Source organism: Trachemys scripta, chromosome 5 (genome assembly GCF_013100865.1).
Source record: "Trachemys scripta elegans isolate TJP31775 chromosome 5, CAS_Tse_1.0, whole genome shotgun sequence".
NCBI lineage: Eukaryota > Metazoa > Chordata > Testudines > Emydidae > Trachemys > Trachemys scripta.
Window position 1 is genome coordinate 8,762,330 of NC_048302.1, and position 16,841 is coordinate 8,779,170.

General features: G+C 46.5%; 1 protein-coding gene across 1 annotated transcript in view; it reads right to left on the bottom strand.

Moving 5' to 3' along the window:
* GSR (glutathione-disulfide reductase) overlaps positions 1 to 16,841 on the bottom strand; it is a 40,984-nt gene that overhangs the window by 3,635 nt on the left and 20,508 nt on the right. Inside the window, exons 8-12 of the mRNA XM_034771405.1 lie at positions 15,970 to 16,056; positions 12,533 to 12,694; positions 11,732 to 11,843; positions 9,308 to 9,439; positions 3,021 to 3,154 (exon numbers count right to left, since the gene is read on the bottom strand). Of these exons, the coding sequence (XP_034627296.1) occupies positions 3,021 to 3,154; positions 9,308 to 9,439; positions 11,732 to 11,843; positions 12,533 to 12,694; positions 15,970 to 16,056 (627 nt within the window). The remainder of the gene's footprint in view (positions 1 to 3,020; positions 3,155 to 9,307; positions 9,440 to 11,731; positions 11,844 to 12,532; positions 12,695 to 15,969; positions 16,057 to 16,841) is intronic.

Sequence of the window (16,841 nt, forward strand, 5' to 3'; positions counted from 1 at the left end):
TGCTCTGGCAGATCTGTGGGGTGCAAGGAGTTGGAGTGCACTGCCCTGACAGAGCTGTGGGGTGCCATGCCTCCCTCACCTGAGTGCCAAACCACTCTTGCCTCTCCATCCCACACCATTTATCCCTTTTCCCATAATCTCCCCTCCCCTCACTGCAGCCTCACGTCCCTCTCTCCTCATTTCTCCACTCCTCCACCCCTAATATCCCTCCGGACACATTCACATGTCTAACCCGCCCCCGGCCCCCACCAAAGACTGATTAGATCCCCTTCCTGCCCCCAAATAAAATTGCCACCCAGGCCTCAAATTGTAGTAACCTTCAGCCACTTAATCCAAATGTCCTTTTGTTTTAGGTGAGGGGTGGTGATGACTTGGTCCTTAGTTATGTTAACTGAAGGGTGAGTTCACAGCCATCAAGAGGGTCTGTGAACCATCCAGTCATTAGTATCTTTCAGTTTAACACTACAAGACAGAAGGAGGAAATCAATTTTGGGGGCTAGCCAGTAACTCAAGAAAACCAGTGGCCAAATAATCCCAAATGTGGATCAACACCACTATATCCCCACCCCATGAGGCACATAACATTTCAAAGCAATCAGTTCACCATTCGGATTTTACAGCACTTAGAAAAGTCGACCTTTAAAGCATATAGAATGGAGGGAATGGAAACGCTCTAGCCGTTTTTCTGTATTGGTGCATGTCTAGTGTAAAAATGTCCATTTTCTTAAACATCATTCCCAATTTTGGTCCCCCAAAAACGTAGTGAGTGCCATGCACTACCTTGGGTAAAACTTGAGAGAAACTATTTTGACCCATAGCCCACCAAAAGTTTGATATCTAGAGCCCTGCACAGATACACAAATGTGTATCTGCATCCAATCTGCAAAAATTATCTGCAGATAGCCACGTCTGCAGATATCCTCGGATTTGCAGGGCTCTACACTGGGGGCTGGACTGAGGCTCTGAGGCACACCCCCCCACACCCGCCGGATCCCGGTCGGGAAGAGACGTGCCTGCAGCTGTGGGGAGCCATCGCGGACCCTCCACCTGCTGTAGGCATGGGGCCTGAGCAGTCCCCCGCCCAGGGCAGGTGGAGAGACCCAGGCTCCCCACAGCTGCCAGTGCGGCTCTCCCTGTCCCGGCTTCATCCAGGGAGTGGGGAGGCTCGGAGCCACAGCCCGGCCACGATAAGAGCCAGGCAGGCAGCTGTGCAGAGCCGCAACGGACCGTCCACCTGCCTTAGTCACGCCGCGGTTCCTCACAGCTGTCCGCCCGCTCTTACCATCAGAGCCCTGCGTGGATACAAAATTTGTATCCCAATCCACCCTGGCATCCGCAGAAATGGTCCACAGATCTCCATGAATTTGCAGGGCTCTACTGATCTCTAACTTTGAGCAAAAAAATTCCACTTGACAACTTTTAAGTGGCTATTTTTGGGGAGGGGTGTTTATTCCTCTGGAACCCCTTGCTCATATGATTCCGAATTTGGGTCACTAAGCCTACCCTGCACTGTTCCGAGGCACTCCAAATTTCAAATCCACCCACGCACATCGACTTTAGGGGACTTAGAAAGCTCACTCTTTAAACAGATGTCACGACGTAACCTTAAACGGTGGTGCGCCCATGCCACTATAATATTCGTATCATACATGGAACTTGCAACAACCTCTATAATGAGGCTGCTTAAAACTTTCCATTACAGAAGATTCTTTTGACCTCTTGTTAAAGTTGTACATAATCAAATTTGTTTTTACCTTTCTCCTTAAAAAAAACTAGGAAATGACCTATAAAAAAACCTGTTAGAGGAATATTATTTAGGTTGCGAAGTCAAGCACTTGAAAGTTAGCAAATGCCAAATCCCCTTTGACACATGCATTACAATAGTCTTTAATTTCATTATCACAAGCTATTTTTTCCACATTACACCTGCTTCATTCAGTTCCAAAGTTGGGCCGAATTAAGGTCATTGAGTCACAGGGTCTGGTCTATGCCCCAGCCTGTAAGTACTCTCCTAGGAGCGATCCTTTAAAGTGTGCTGGGTTTCAAGGACCCACACAATTCCACCGGGGCAGGACCATGGCCACCAAGACTGGGCCTTCAGTACCAGCTAACCTTCTCTCTCTTTCTCTCTGTGGCTCCCTGCAGTGAATCCAACCAAGCTAGATTGCTGTAGGCTTGTACTGTAGCCCTTCAGGGCAGAATGCTGTCAGTGAGTATTCACAGCAATACAGGCAGCCTTTTCCAAAACAACCACCATTTATTAGTCACCTGGCATACAGAACCTGAATGTCCTCAGGTTAGCAAAGTGAGACAGAAGTTAAGCCATAATCCACCCAGGTCGAATCAGTGCCCATCCTCAGCCAGCCATGCTGTGATGGACTCCATCTCTTGCTCCCTTTCTTCCCTTGTCTCCCTGGTTTGGACTCGAGTTCCTCCCCCGCCCCCCCAAAAAAACCCCAACCACAACAAAAATACACCCCTGCTGGCAGTCATATGACACTTTGTTCTCCAGTTCAGTTCTCAAGTCCTACCTGGTGTTTCCTGCTGTTAGCTGAGTGCTCAGTCACTGGCTATTGATTTGGGTTGGTTTGAGCCAGTTCTTTAATGAGTGTATTCATTCCCTCCAGACAGCAAGGTGACACACACACACTTCCTACCCTGATCCAGGAGCAGTTGTTAACCCTTCTGCACCCACTGGATAGCAATGCAACATTCAGATGGAAACAGGCATGCCAGGATTCATACAAATATTACAGAAAATTTTCCACTTTTCACAGTTTGACTTTGCAATTTGAATAATGTTTTTAACGTATGTTTGTATGTAATATTTAATGTAAAGTATTCTTTTTAGAAAGGCAATTTATGTCTATGAACAAAAACACTGTAATGGAAGAGCTGGAATTAAATATGCTACGTCAGTTATTTTACCTTTAGCTAAACAGACTTGGATAACAGCAGAATACAGGCTGCTGCATTATCTGGAACATTTTAGCTATCCGTTCTTGTTTCATTTTGCTCACCTTCTCTTCTTTGCCAGCACAAACCAGTTTCATGACACACTTAGTTTTCCTTTGAGTTACAGCGTGATACATGGGGGTGAAAGAGGTGGTGTAGATCTTCACATTCTCTTTTCCATATGTAGAAATGGCTTCCTCTGAAACACACAAAAGAGACATTTGACTCCACAAAACAAAAAACTGTTACATGGGCTGCAGGGACTAAGGGCTAGTCTACACTACTGCGCTACCTCAACACAGTGGCCAATAGTAGCTGTGGAGTCGGCACTGGGGGCGGGGGCAGCACGCGGAGACCCTCTGCCCCCATCAGCGGCCGCAGGGACATGCCGGCGGCTTCCAGTAGCAGCGCAGAGCCAGGGCAGGCAGTGAGCCTGCCTTAGCCCCGCTGCACCACCAGACTTTCAGTGCCTAAAATCTCCCAGTTTGGCTTCAGTAGCCTCCGGGAGATCGAGCACGATTCTGGGAGACTCCTGGTGAAACCAGAAGGGTTGGCAACCCTACCACCTTCAAAATGGCTGTCATAACCTTTCGCTATAAATGGGACTGAAGCACCAGATGGCTTCAGTTGGTGGCCATTTTGAGAAGGAAGGCTCTCTCTGTTCTCAATGGGACTGAGTGTGTCTGCCTGCTCATAGCCTAGACTCCAGGCCCACCCTCTCTCCTGAAGGCAGCTGCAGCATCAGTCTCACTGAGAACAATGGGAGATGGTGGCCTACTTGAAAACGGTTAGTTCTTCATGACAGTTAAGCTTTCAATTATGAAAAACAGCAAAAACTGACCTTTAATCCTAAATATATTCAAAAACTACCCACTGCGTCAGATCTACTCAGATAAACCAGAATTGAGGGAGAAACAGGGAGATTCCAGAGGCAGGGGAATGTGCGAGTGGTGAAAGGTTGCATGTGTGAAGGGTTATGCATGTAGGTGCAGGGGAAATCTGGGGAGCTGTCCAGAAGAACACAGGAGGTCGGGGGAACTGCAATATACAATCCACCTCCTTTGCACAGCTCTGGCAAAATAAAGGAGCTGTAAACCCAGTTTATCTGGCCTGTAAATCTGGCTGATTTGTGCTGTTCTTGAGTAGGAAAAAGGGTACCGGTGAACCTAGCTATTTAAGGTAAAAAAATTTAAAAGTGATTTAAGACTGATACTTCATCCTTTCATACCATTAGAAATATCCCAGAGTAACATTCCTGTGAACTGTTGACGTATGACATTTTTCATTTAAGAGTCCAAACAGGGAAATTCCCAGACAAAAAACTACAATGAGATGCAGTTACAGCAGAGAGTACATCTGGATAATTTAGGGTAAACTACTTTACCAGAGATATTCACCCTAAGCACCCCTGTATTCACACGTTACACACTACTGCAAAATGTTGCTGTACAACATATACCTTGTAAGGTATCATATGAAAACTAACAGCACTCTGGTCATTAATATCATTGTAAAATGCATGTGTTAACTTTATATCTGAAGCTATGAATTCCCCCTGTGTAATGTTACTAGAACAGGTTTAAGAAGACAGCCTGGCCTAGGCAAAGATGATAAACAGATCTGCCCTAGACAAAGGAATGTGGTTTACCTCAGTTTACATAGTAGGCCTTGGCTACACTTGAGAGTTACAGCGCAATAAAGCCGCCCCCAGTGCTATACCTCACTCCCCGTACACACTGGCAAGGCACGTACAGCGCTGTATCTCCGTGGCTACAGCGCTGCAGGTACTCCACCTCACCAAGAGGTGGTGCGGAGCTGGTGCGGAGTGGCTGAGACGCTGGTGCTCCAGCGTAAACGGGGAGTAACCTTATTACGCAGTGATTGACCTCCGGAAACTCCCCATCATCCTTTTAAGTGAAGCTTCCTCTCTTGTTCCTCTCTTTGTTTTGTTGTGAACTCCGGATGCTCCGGGAGCTGCTTATCAAAAAAACAAACACAGCTACTGTTTGCTGTGAATGAGTAGAAGCAGGCGGGGGGGCTCCCTTGGGAACGCCCACAGCTAATGTTTGCTTGAAGAGAGAGGCGGCGTGGGGGGGTGGGGGGGGAGGGTCCGTTCGGTGAGCAGCTGCTTATCTAGTCTGTGATTAAAAAACAAACAGCTGCTGTTTGCTTTCAATGAGTGAGAGAGGGGTGGAGAAGGGAGTGGGGTCAGAACTTGCAAGGCAGGGTGCTGACACAGTGTCCGCACTCCAAAAAACCCACTCTCTCTCCCCCACGCTCCCTGTCACACTCCACCCCACCCCCCATTTGAAAAGCACATTGCAGCCACTGAACGCTGGGATAGCTGTAGGGTTACTATACGTCCGGATTTTCCCAGACATGTCCGGCTTTTTGGGCCTCAAATCCCCGTCCGGGGGGAAATCCCAAAAAGCCGAACATGTCCGGGAAAATCGGGACATGCGGGGCCGGTCCGGCGGTGCTGAGTCGGGGGCGCTGAGCCGGGGGCCGGGCCGGGGGTACTCGGCCAGGGGCTGGCACCCCAGGGCCCGAGCCAAGCCAGGCTGGAGACGCCGGGGGGCCCAGACTGGGCCGCGTCTCCTCCCCCCACCCCACCCCCACTTACCTGCTGCCTGCTTCAGGCTTCCCGCGAATCAAATGTTCGCAGGAAGCAGGGGAGGGTGCGGAGTTGGGGCGGGGACTGTGGGGAAGGGGTGGAGTTGGGGCGGGGGCGTGAGCGGGGCTGGGGGCGGGGCCGGGGCCCCGTGGAGTGTCCTCTTTTTGGAAACTCAAAATATGGTAACCCTAGATAGCTGCCCATAATGCACCGCTCCCAATGCCGCTGCAAATGCTGCAAATGTGGCCACGCCAGTGCGCTGGCAGCTGTCGGTGTGGACAGACTGCAGCACTTTCCCTACTCAGCTGTACGAAGGCGGGTTTACCTCACGGCGCTGTACAGCTGCAAGTGTAGCCATACCCTTAGCTGTAAACAAAGCTATCAAGCAGACCAGCAGGGGTTATCTTCAGCCTGAACTCAAGCGACAGAGAATTATCAGAGCTCCATGAACAGTCCCCAGGAGGCCTTCCTAACTCTGAGAACAAAGACAATTCTTTGGGAATACAAAGAATAGAGAGAGACTCCTTAGGTGAAAGATCCAATTGAACACATGGGAAACCAACATCTTGTACTTCTGTGGAAGGTCGTCCTGACTGAGAGACAGTCAGGGGTGAAAGCAGTTTAAAGGACTTACCGGTACGCCGGAGTCCTGAGCAGGGTGTGGCCTCAACAGGAAGAGGCGTGGCCTCAACTAGAAGAGGCGGGGCCTTTCAAGATCTGTAGCTGGGAGCCCCAGGGCCTTTAAATCACCCTGGAGCTACCAGCTGCAGAGGCGGCTGGGAGCCCCGGGGCTCAGGGGTGAATTAAAGGGCCCGGGGCTCCGGCCACCGCGGAGCTCCAGGCCCTTTAAATCACCGCGGGAGCCCTGCCACCGCTACCCGGGGCGGCAGGGCTCGGGCTAGGGCTGGGGTAGCGGCTGCCGGAGCTCCGCCGGTGCTTTAAAGGGCCTGGGGCTCCCCACAGCGGCTGGAGCCCTGGGCCCTTTAAATCACCGCCGGTCCGGTCTGGCACAGCGTACCAGCTCTTGCCGCTACACCGTACTGGACCGTACCAGCTAACTTTCACCTCTGGAGACAGTCAGCCATGCTGGACCAAGAGTAATGGGTGAGTGAAACCATCTTAAACAGAGACTGTGCCTTGCTAGATAAGTTTTAGACTTTTAGATGTATATTTCATTTTCATTTGCTTGCAACTATCTCTACCTTTATTTCTTTTACTTGGCATCACATAACTTACATCCTGTTGTTAATTAAGTTGTTTTATTTTAATCTAAACCAACCCAGTGCTGTGTCTGAAGTAATTGTTAACTCCAGCTATTGTGGCAAGCTGCTGGGTACTGTCTCTTTGAAGGAGCAAACAAACCTTATTATTTATCAGAGTGGTTCAGGAGAGGGCTGGAGATATCAAGGCAGATGGTTCTGGGGAAACTTGGGACTGAAAGTGTCCTGACGTCACCTTGCCAGGTATAACTACAGCTGGTGGAAACCAGGGTGAGGCTGTTGCGTTGCGGCAGGCGGCTGGGGTCAGAAGTGTTGGACCAAGGCTGCACAGCACACAGACACTCAGGGTACCCTGTATGTTTGTCTGCTGACTGTTTGTGTCCAGGCTACAAGCCACATTAGGAGAGCATTTAAGGCACCACCCATGGTTACAGTGCAGGAGGTGACAACGCCTTACTGGTCCAGACTGCAATCCAAAATGTGACCATAACTATCCCAAAACCAAGCAGTCTGAACGCAGGAAGTCACAGTTAAAGTTACAAATAAACAAAACCAACCACGTTAAGGTAAGAAATGTAGTTAAGGACACCCAAACAACTATAACCCTGCTCTGTCAGACTCATCCAGCATCCCATGTGATTAAAACTCACTGAAATGTTGTGCACAGGCTACTTCTGAAGATTTTTTTTAAGTGGATTAATAGTCTTGTCCCCCATAACTTAAAAGTTTTTCTTTCAGCAGAAACCTTAACTCTGCCCTGTAGTGACATCATGCAAAAGCCATTCAGCTATGAGTAAGGCACTTTAGTGTTTGTGGACCTAGATGAAATAAAACCGATTTTGAAAGAATATTAGATTTTGCAACTTTCCCACCCCACCCAGATGGTGTTATTACCGGGTAGACTTAAGGTCGTTTGGGTGCCCTAACTATATTTTAATACCTAACATTAAACTTAAAAGGAAATTCAAACAGGCTTATCAATGAATCTCCTGGTTTGGGGATAGGTACACTGTAGTTTATCTTACATTACTGATAGGCACTTTCAATGTGTTTTTTGTTTGGAAATATAAGTTATAAGTCAGCCTGACTGATATTAGGTAAGGACACATGAACCCCAACTGTTTAATAACAGTTCCTTCCCAAGGGAAGTAGTAATAAATACACATCTCTTACATTGGGCTTAGCATGTTCAAAGCACTTTACAAACATTAACTGAATAACAGGGTGGATAAAAATCAAAGATTGAAATGATTAAAAAATTTCAAAAAAGTTGAATTTAAATCAGATTTTTTTAAAAACTGAATACAGGTTTGTTTTTAAATAAACCTATTGAAAATTAAATTTGAAATGATATCATGTATTAAGGCCTAAACTTTTTTTCATAGATTATAATATTAAGCAGTACATGTTTGCTGCCATGTTTTAAAGGAAGTCAAAGCACTGTACTGATGAACATCACTAGCTAAAGCACCTGGAACCAAAGTTTGTTGGTGTGCTAACCCATCTTTTGATAGCAGTAACTCCTTCTGCAGGTTCACAGAAAATATTTTCTTCTTTCAATTTACTCAACTAGTTCAATTGATGACTAGTTCAGTCAAAGTTAAGAAACCAACTGGAAGTTGAAAAGAAGGAAAGCTTGTTTTCCCCTTCCAATCTATGAATATAAACTAAGTGTGAGGGGATGAGATCGATTAGTTCAAAAATGATGAAAGACATGGTGACCAGAATCAATCAGTTCAATCAATCAACTACAGACAATACTTTTTGTTTAATAAATCAGTTAAGTTTTAAATGCAAAATATGTTCAGATAAACTCCCTCCCCCCACTTATGTATCCAGCACATTTAAGGTAGTTTTGTATAATAAAATTAAAATACTGTTTTTGTACATTTTAATTGAATTTCCACACAAATACAGTTTGACACAAATTACAAGTAAAAAATTAATCTAGTAAAAAGTTAAGCTCTATTGTTTAATTAAATATGTACAGATCTAGCATATTGTCCTGGTTAGCAAAAAGCAGCACCAAATTGGTCCAGTGAAGGCAATGGGAAGATTCAATGGGAGTTGGGTTAGGCCCATAGTTAAACATAAATCCAGACTAAAACTCCTGCATCACCACATGCCTCCATCCCTGACTTTCAGGTCCTACCTGCAGAGCTGAATATAGTCTCACATCCATTCTAGTCTTGGCCTCTGCTGAAACTGCCATAAGTGTCAGTGCCAGACTGCGATGGGGCATTAAGTGATGCACATGTCCACTAGCTCAGTTGAGGCCATGTACTTGTTCCAGGGGGCCACACAGCCTTTCAAAAAGGAAGTGACTTATGCTCACTAGACACATAGCCTCGATATGAACATGGTACTTACAGGTGAGAGGCACCATATCCTGTTACTGTCCTCCCCCATAAACTGAATTTTAAGACAACATGATTCAGTCAATTGTCATGGCTATCATTACTGAAACACAGAACATGAATAAGGAGACACCAAAGCAGTGTTTTCACTGGGACCCTACCTTCCGTGAGTCCCACCGTTCCGATTGGCGGGTGGCTGAAGACCACGGTAGGAATGTTGCTGTAGTCGAGTTTGGAATCCTGCTTGCCTTCAAACAGTCTATGCGCCAGTTTCCTTCCAGCTGCTATTGCAACTGTAAGTATGGAAATAGGAATTCATGCTTACACCATCCAACACAGGCTAACAGTCAGATATCCTGCAGCTAATAGTGGCCTGTATTGGATGCTTTAGAGCAGGATCCAACCTTATATTTATGGACTGTAGAGGACAAAAACACCAGAAGGTTGCAACTGATGGGTAACATTTTCAAAATCACTTGTCACTTAGGGGCCTAAGCCTCACTGAAAGCCATTTAATGACTTGTCACAACTTTCAGTGAGATTTTGGCTGCTAAGCAGGTAATTCACTTTTGAAAATGCCTGGGCTACTCTTAAATGATACCTGCAGAGCTACACTGGTTAATGGGCATGGATGACGTTTTACCAACATAGCTGTGCTGCTATAAGCCCTAGTGTACAGGAAGTTATACTAGCATAACTGTTTATGGCAATATAGCTTATGCTGGTTTGGGGACACAGCAACTATCCGGAAATAACTGAGCCCACACACGTAGGATTTTGCCAATATAGCTATAGCAGGAAAAACCCTCCTAGTGTAGACAAGGCCACAGGTGCTTTTGAAAATTTCCCCCTTAAACTCTGCAAATCCAGGGTTCATCTTATCCAGGGCTGAGAGGCTCAATGTTTGAACCAGTGTGCCTCTGTGAAAAGAGTTGTTTTTCTGCTTTGGAACTTTGCCATAGGAAGTCATTGTGGGAGTCATCAGCGTACGGATCGTGTTCCTCTTTGTGATGTGTGGGGCAGTAGCTAGTATTACACCCACTTGGCACAAATACAACTGTGAACAAGCAAGGCCAGGGTGCGGCTTCATCACTACTTTCAATAATTCCTTTCCCAATTGCTCTGCAAATTTCTATATCCAGCACCTACATCTTTTGGGTTTTATGCTTGACAACAAATGGAGTTTTCCCAGCACTCAGATACTATCAGCACCCGAATAAGGACGCCACCCTGAATCATGGGAAACTGTATTTGAGTGGTCCCCATTTTATATGGGCTCTGACCTGTTTTCTTTCCATACATGCTGCTCTCCTCTTCCCCATATCCCACTCCATGTAGCAGTGACTACAGGTAGTCTACATCAACTTTCGAAGGGGTAGCCGTGTTAGTCTGGATCTGTAAAAGCAGCAAAAAGTCCTGTGGCACCTTATAGACTAACAGATGTATTGGAGATGCATCCGAAGAAGTGGGTATTCACCCATGAAAGCTCATGCTCCAATACATCTGTTAGTCTATAAGGTGCCACAGGACTCTTTGCTGCTTTTACATCAACTCTGTGCACACACATCCTTACCACTTTGCACACACCTGCAGCTAGCTCTGGGCAAGTGATATTTCCTCTCCCAGGAGCTATCAGCTCCCTCCACTGACAGCTGGAGGGGCAGAGTGGAGAGGAGACACAAACCTTGCACCACCGAGGCCTTGAGTGGAGAGAGAGGCAGCATGAGGGACTGTGCAGAAATAACTTGTGTAGGAGCAAAGGGAAGATCAGTCAGCCAAAAAAAATATGATGTATGTTTGCGAGTTAAGCTATCTTAATGCACAAACATTACATTCAACATGACATTAATAAGTGTGAAGGCCGGATAATAAGGACACCAGATGGAGAGGGCAGCCTGTTGAACCATGCCACATTACACACACACTGCCAAAATATCTTATGCAGATGATACAGGACAAGGGCCTTTGGTGTCTTATCTGGTCCTAAAACAGTCAATGTGCTGCATGCACGAGCTGACACGCACCTTGACCACCTCTGCCAGCTGGTATGTCAGGTGGATGGCAAAAGTCACACAGTGTAGAGGAATTATAGCACCCAGCCTCTGAAAATGTTGGAAGGAGTTGAGCAGCAGGGGCAAGAAGAATGGATTCTTCCTCACCCACCCACACACTTTAAGCAGGAGGAAGGAGAGGAGTTTCGATTGTTTTTAAATGGGGTTGAAAGTGTCACTGCAATTAATCTGCTTGTTTCTCTTTGCCACCATTAGGCTCTCTGGGGACTTGTGCTCCTAAGTCACATAGGCAGTTTTGAAAACCCCACTAACTTTTGGCTCCTATTTTTGAAAATGTTGCCCCTAGTGGCTAAATGTAGGTAAGTGAGTATCACAGGTATGATGCGTGCGTCCGATGAAGTGGGCTGTAGCCCACGAAAGCTTATGCTCAAATAAATGTGTTAGTCTCTAAGATGCCACAAGTACTCCTGTTCTTTTTGCAGATACAGACAACACGGCTGCTACTCTGAAACCTATCACGGGTATGGGATCCCCTAGGTGGCAGTACAGCGAAATGCAATATAGGCCTATTACCTGGGGTCAGGAGTGCTTTTCCACATACATCCCCGACAGCGTAGATCCCTTTCCTGCTGGTGTTCTGGAACTCATCGACTACAATGTGACCTTGAGCATCTAACTTAAGACCCTAGTATTGGAAACAGCAAATACGTTAATATACACACTAGACATTATGGGGGGGAAATGTCAGACTCAAGGAACATTTCACAGTATCATACCCTGTTCAAAGTGACATTTACATTCCTACGAAATATGAAGCCTAACTCTGCAATATGAAGTTTAAAAATAAACCTAGGAAAAAGTTTCACATATTTACCTTAATTTTTCACATAGTTTCAAAAGGCCCAACCAGTGAAAACAGTGGTGCTAAGAACAGTTTGGTCTCCCACCCTCTGCAGCGGTTACATCATTTTCAACTCCAGCCCAGGAGAACAATGTTTCAAGGACGAGAGTTATTTTATAATGCAGTGTCATCATTCATAGATGATTTGGCTATCAAAGGCACTGAGTTACCCTTGCCCTAATTTATCTATAAGGTCTCCAGTCAGTGCTGGAAGATGCAATTAAAAACTTCATCATACTTAAATATTTGTGGGTTTGTTTTCATACTACCCTCTTTAGCCCAGGGCTTTTCAAGTGTAGATATTATATGGGATTATATTATAACCTTGGCTGTGGTCCTGCCATAAGCTCCATGCAGATACAGGGGTCTGTTCCTGCAGAGGTAGGTCATGGAAGAACTGGGGCCACATATGCAAGGAGTTAATACAATGTGCATTTTCATAATTACTAGGATATAAAGTCTTTCCATCTCACCAGTTTGTCTAGATTAAGCCCCTCAGTGTTTGGATTTCGTCCAATGGCCCACAGCAGACAGTCAACATCCAGGATTTTGCTAACTGTGGGTTTGTGACCAGGTGCAGAGGATATCACCGTTACCTCCAACAATCCAAGAGGAGATTTTGTAACTGATTTGACCTATTGGTAACCACAAATACAGATTAAGATTAAAAGAGGAACCTTTGGGGTGAGTCACTGTCACCAAAACCAGCTTAAAGTAAACATGAAAGATCAAACCCAGCTATTTATAACTGGAGCACACGCCAAATGCAATGCCAATAATTAAAAAAATTATTTGTGCTTTTGCAACAAAATTTAAAGAGAGACTTGTAGGCAATGTTCCAAATTGCACATGGTAACAGACTTTGAGCTGAGTATGAGGTGTTTGTTGGCCATGCTTACAGGATGGGGGACTAGCCTGAGAATCAGTGACTCGGAAAAAGATTTGGGGGTTGTCATGGATAATCAGCTGAACATGAACTGCCAGTGTGACACTGTGGCAAAGACAGCTAATGTGATCCTTGGATGCATAAACTGGAGAATCTCAAGTAAAAGAAGAGAGGTTACATTACCTCTATTTGGCATTGATTCAACTGCTGCTGGAATACTATGTCCAGTTCTGGTGTCCATAATTCAAGAAGGATGTTACATTGGAGAGGGATCAGAGAAGATCCACAAGAACGATTAGAGGATTAAAAAACATGCCTTTTGGTGATTGAGCTCCCGGAGCTCAGTCTATTTAGCTAACAAAAGAGATGGTTAGGGATGACTTGGTTACAGTCTGTAAATACCTACATGGGGAACAAATATTTAATAATGGGCTCTTCAGTCTAGCAGAGAAAGGTATAAACACGATCCAATGACTGGAAGTTGAAGCTACACAAAATCAGACTAGAAATACAGCATAACTTTTTAACAGTGAGAGTATTTAGCCACTGGAACAATTTACCAATGGTTGTGACAGATTCTCCATCAGTGGCTATTTTTAAAATCAAGATTGGATTGTTTTTTCAAAAGATCTGCTCTAGGAGTTTGGCGGAAGTTCTATGACCTGTGATATACCAGAGGTCAGACTAGATGATCCCAATGGTCCCTTCTGGCCTTGGGATCTATGATTTACCATAGCGTGTAGAGCCCATCTTGGACTAGAACCCCACTTTGGTAGGCACTGTATGAACAGAACAAAAAGACACTCCCCACACCAGGCAATTTACAGTCGAAGGTGCTCAGGACCATGGAACAGCAAGTCTATGGTGACATGGCTTTCCTTCAGTGGGCCAAGAGCCAGAGCCAAGATGGTCTCTGCATAGCTATGTCTGCACCCCCTGAGAAGGCAGCCGTATTAGATGCGTCCAATCTGTTTTAGAGTCATTCAGGAATTTGTCAAGGAGCTGATAGCCAGTGCCAAGGGAGAGTTATACCTGCCTGGTGAGTAAGGCCAGGTAGCCTGCAACCATCACCTGTGAGGTTGCAGAGAAGTAGGCCTCCCTGCCAAGCAGTCTAACCCCTACACATCTCCCTCCTGGGGCTCAGATCATGACTAAAGCTATGATTTTTTCACCAAGGTCACGGACGTGACAGAATCTGTGACTTCCAGCGACCTCCGTGAATTCAGCCCGGTCAGCCAGGAGCTGCAGGGTTCTGTGGTTGGGGGTCCTCCAGAGTTTACAGCCGCCATGGGTGGCGGGGCCGCAGCTCCAGGCCACCACGGGCAGTGGGGGACCCGGGAAGTCTGAGCCACCTTGGGTGGCAGGTCCCCAGATTTCTGAGCCACTGCGGGCATCACCACCTTCAAAGCTCCCAGCTGCCGCAGGTGGCAGAAGTACACCGGAGCTCCGAGCCCTCACAGGCGTTGGGAGCCCCCAGAGCTGGGAGCAGCCCCCGCAGCTGCCCAACCTCTGCAGGTGGTATGGGGACCCCACAGCTGGGCTCCCCATTTTGTCAGCGATATTTTTAGTAAAAGTCAGGGACAGGTCACAGGCTTCTGTGAATTTTTCTTTATTGCCCGTGACTTGTGACTTTTACTAAAAACATCCATGACAAAATCTTAGCCTTAATCCTGGTGCACCTAGATGTTTCAATTTCTCATTGACTTCTGGAACAAGGTAAGCAGGGGTGAGGGAGAGCTGAAGTGAAGACACATTCTTCTGAATGTGAAAGGAAAGCCCTTCTGAAGGGCTCAGTAGCATCCACCCGTACTCCTACATACTGGTCCGTGACTGGTTCCAGGGAACCCTCGGCTGCTGTGGTCAGTCTCCACAGTTGTGGGGGTTTGAGAGTACGTGGAACTTCTCCTGCACTGCTGCCAGCATGACAGAGGGTCTCTTACCCTGCACAGGAGATCCTTGAAGGTCAAGAGGGCACAGGGGTGCTTTGAGTCACCACTTGGTCTGGTGAGAGGGAGCAGGAGGAAGAGGACACATGATAGGGCCAGGAGGATCATCATATGGTGGCTTATTTAGACCTCCTCTCCATCTCACAACCTGGTTCTTCTCCAAGGCAACCTAGGGCCTGGTCTGGTTTGTCATGCTGAGATTGGGAGCCCACACTGCCCAAGAGGGGACAATTCCATAGAGGCCCAGAGAGCCACCTGGTATCTGCAGAAGGTGACTCCAGGGTGGCTCTCCCCCACACCACTGGAGGAGATGACAACCCCAAAGCCTGTGTCTCTGGTGTCTTGGGGTGCTGAGGATAGATCCCAATTTTGGCTCCAAGACAACTCAAGGAGGAGAGAAGCTCTAATGTTTGGCCCTGAGACAGGAAAGCAATGCCTGGGAACAGCACACTGCCAACGGGGCAGAAACACAAAACAGTGTTGCAGTGTGATTAAACCGCTAATAGGTAAGAACAACAAAAGCTAAAGAGCAGGACTTTTCCTTCGGGGGAGCCACTATAGGGGCAGATGGACTCCGCTAAGTTCCCACTCGCTGACATAAGAGAACTGAGACGGACAGGGGCCACACTGCCTTATATGCCCTTGGGTATAGAGACAAGAGGGCATGCAGGGCACAGGCATGGCTCCACTGGTTGGTTCCAAACCTGCAGGCACGAGGCACATGTGCACCATGCATAAGGTTCACATAGATGATAGCCAAAGCACTGTCTTATTGTGTGTTCCACTTCCCCCATCTACTACCTAACAATGTTCCAGAGACAAGAGCTGCTGTGGAATTACATAGCAGAAAATGAAATATAGCTCCACGCAGGGCATTTACAAAGCATTGATCTAGGAGTGATAAACTAGAAATTTAGTATTCAGATATGAATATCTCACCGTGGCCATGATCAGATGCTATAACAGTGCTGAGGAAAATTAGGACATTTTAAGCAAAAATGAAATAAAAAAGAATCAAATTATGGGTCCACAGGAGAGACTCAGACGTAAATAACGAAGTGAGTGGGTAATACTGTACCAGTGAATGCTTCCAGACATCTATGCCAGCATTCTCCAGTTCCTGAGTGCAGTTTGTGCTGATCATTGAATCAAAAGTCCTTAACACCTGCATGGAAACCCATACAATCCATCAAGATTACATGCAATTTACTATGTTCCCATCTAAATGCTACTTTCACACACACCTCTAGTTTGTACCTATTCTTTTCTTGTCCTGTTGCAATCAAACAAAAGTTATGGATTGTGTGAGCGTGCCCATAGTTCTGTAACTACATGGTAATTAGGGCAAACTACTTTAGTGAAAAAATGGTTATTAACCTTACATTACTACTGTTCTTTGAGAGGTGTTGCACATGTCCATTCCACTCTTAGTGTGTGTGCGGGCGCACAGTTGCCAGAATTTTTTCCCTTAGTGGTACCTGTTGGGGTGGTTCAAGCACACTTTGCTGGTGCTGGTATGAAGGGCCAGCAGACCGTGAGCCACCTCAGTTTCTTCTTTCTGGAGACTCCGATGAAGAGGGGTTGGAGGGGGGTGGAGGGTCGTGGAACAGACATGTGCAATGCATCTCGAAGAACAACAATTACGAAAGGTTAGCAGCTGTTTCTCTTCTTTGAGTGATTGCACATGTGCATGCCACTGTTGGCGACTCCCAAGCAGTTAAACAGACACTGGGATTGGAGTCCGTGCACACACAGAATGTAGTACAGCTCGACAAAATTTGGCATCATCTCTTCAGTATTGGCTGATGGTAGGGTGACCAGACAGCAAACGTGAGAAATCGGGACAGGGGGTGAGGGGTAATAGGAACCTATATAAGAAAAAGACCCAAAAATCGGGACTGTCCCTATAAAATCAGGACATCTGGTCACCCTAGCTGATGGGGTAATGGA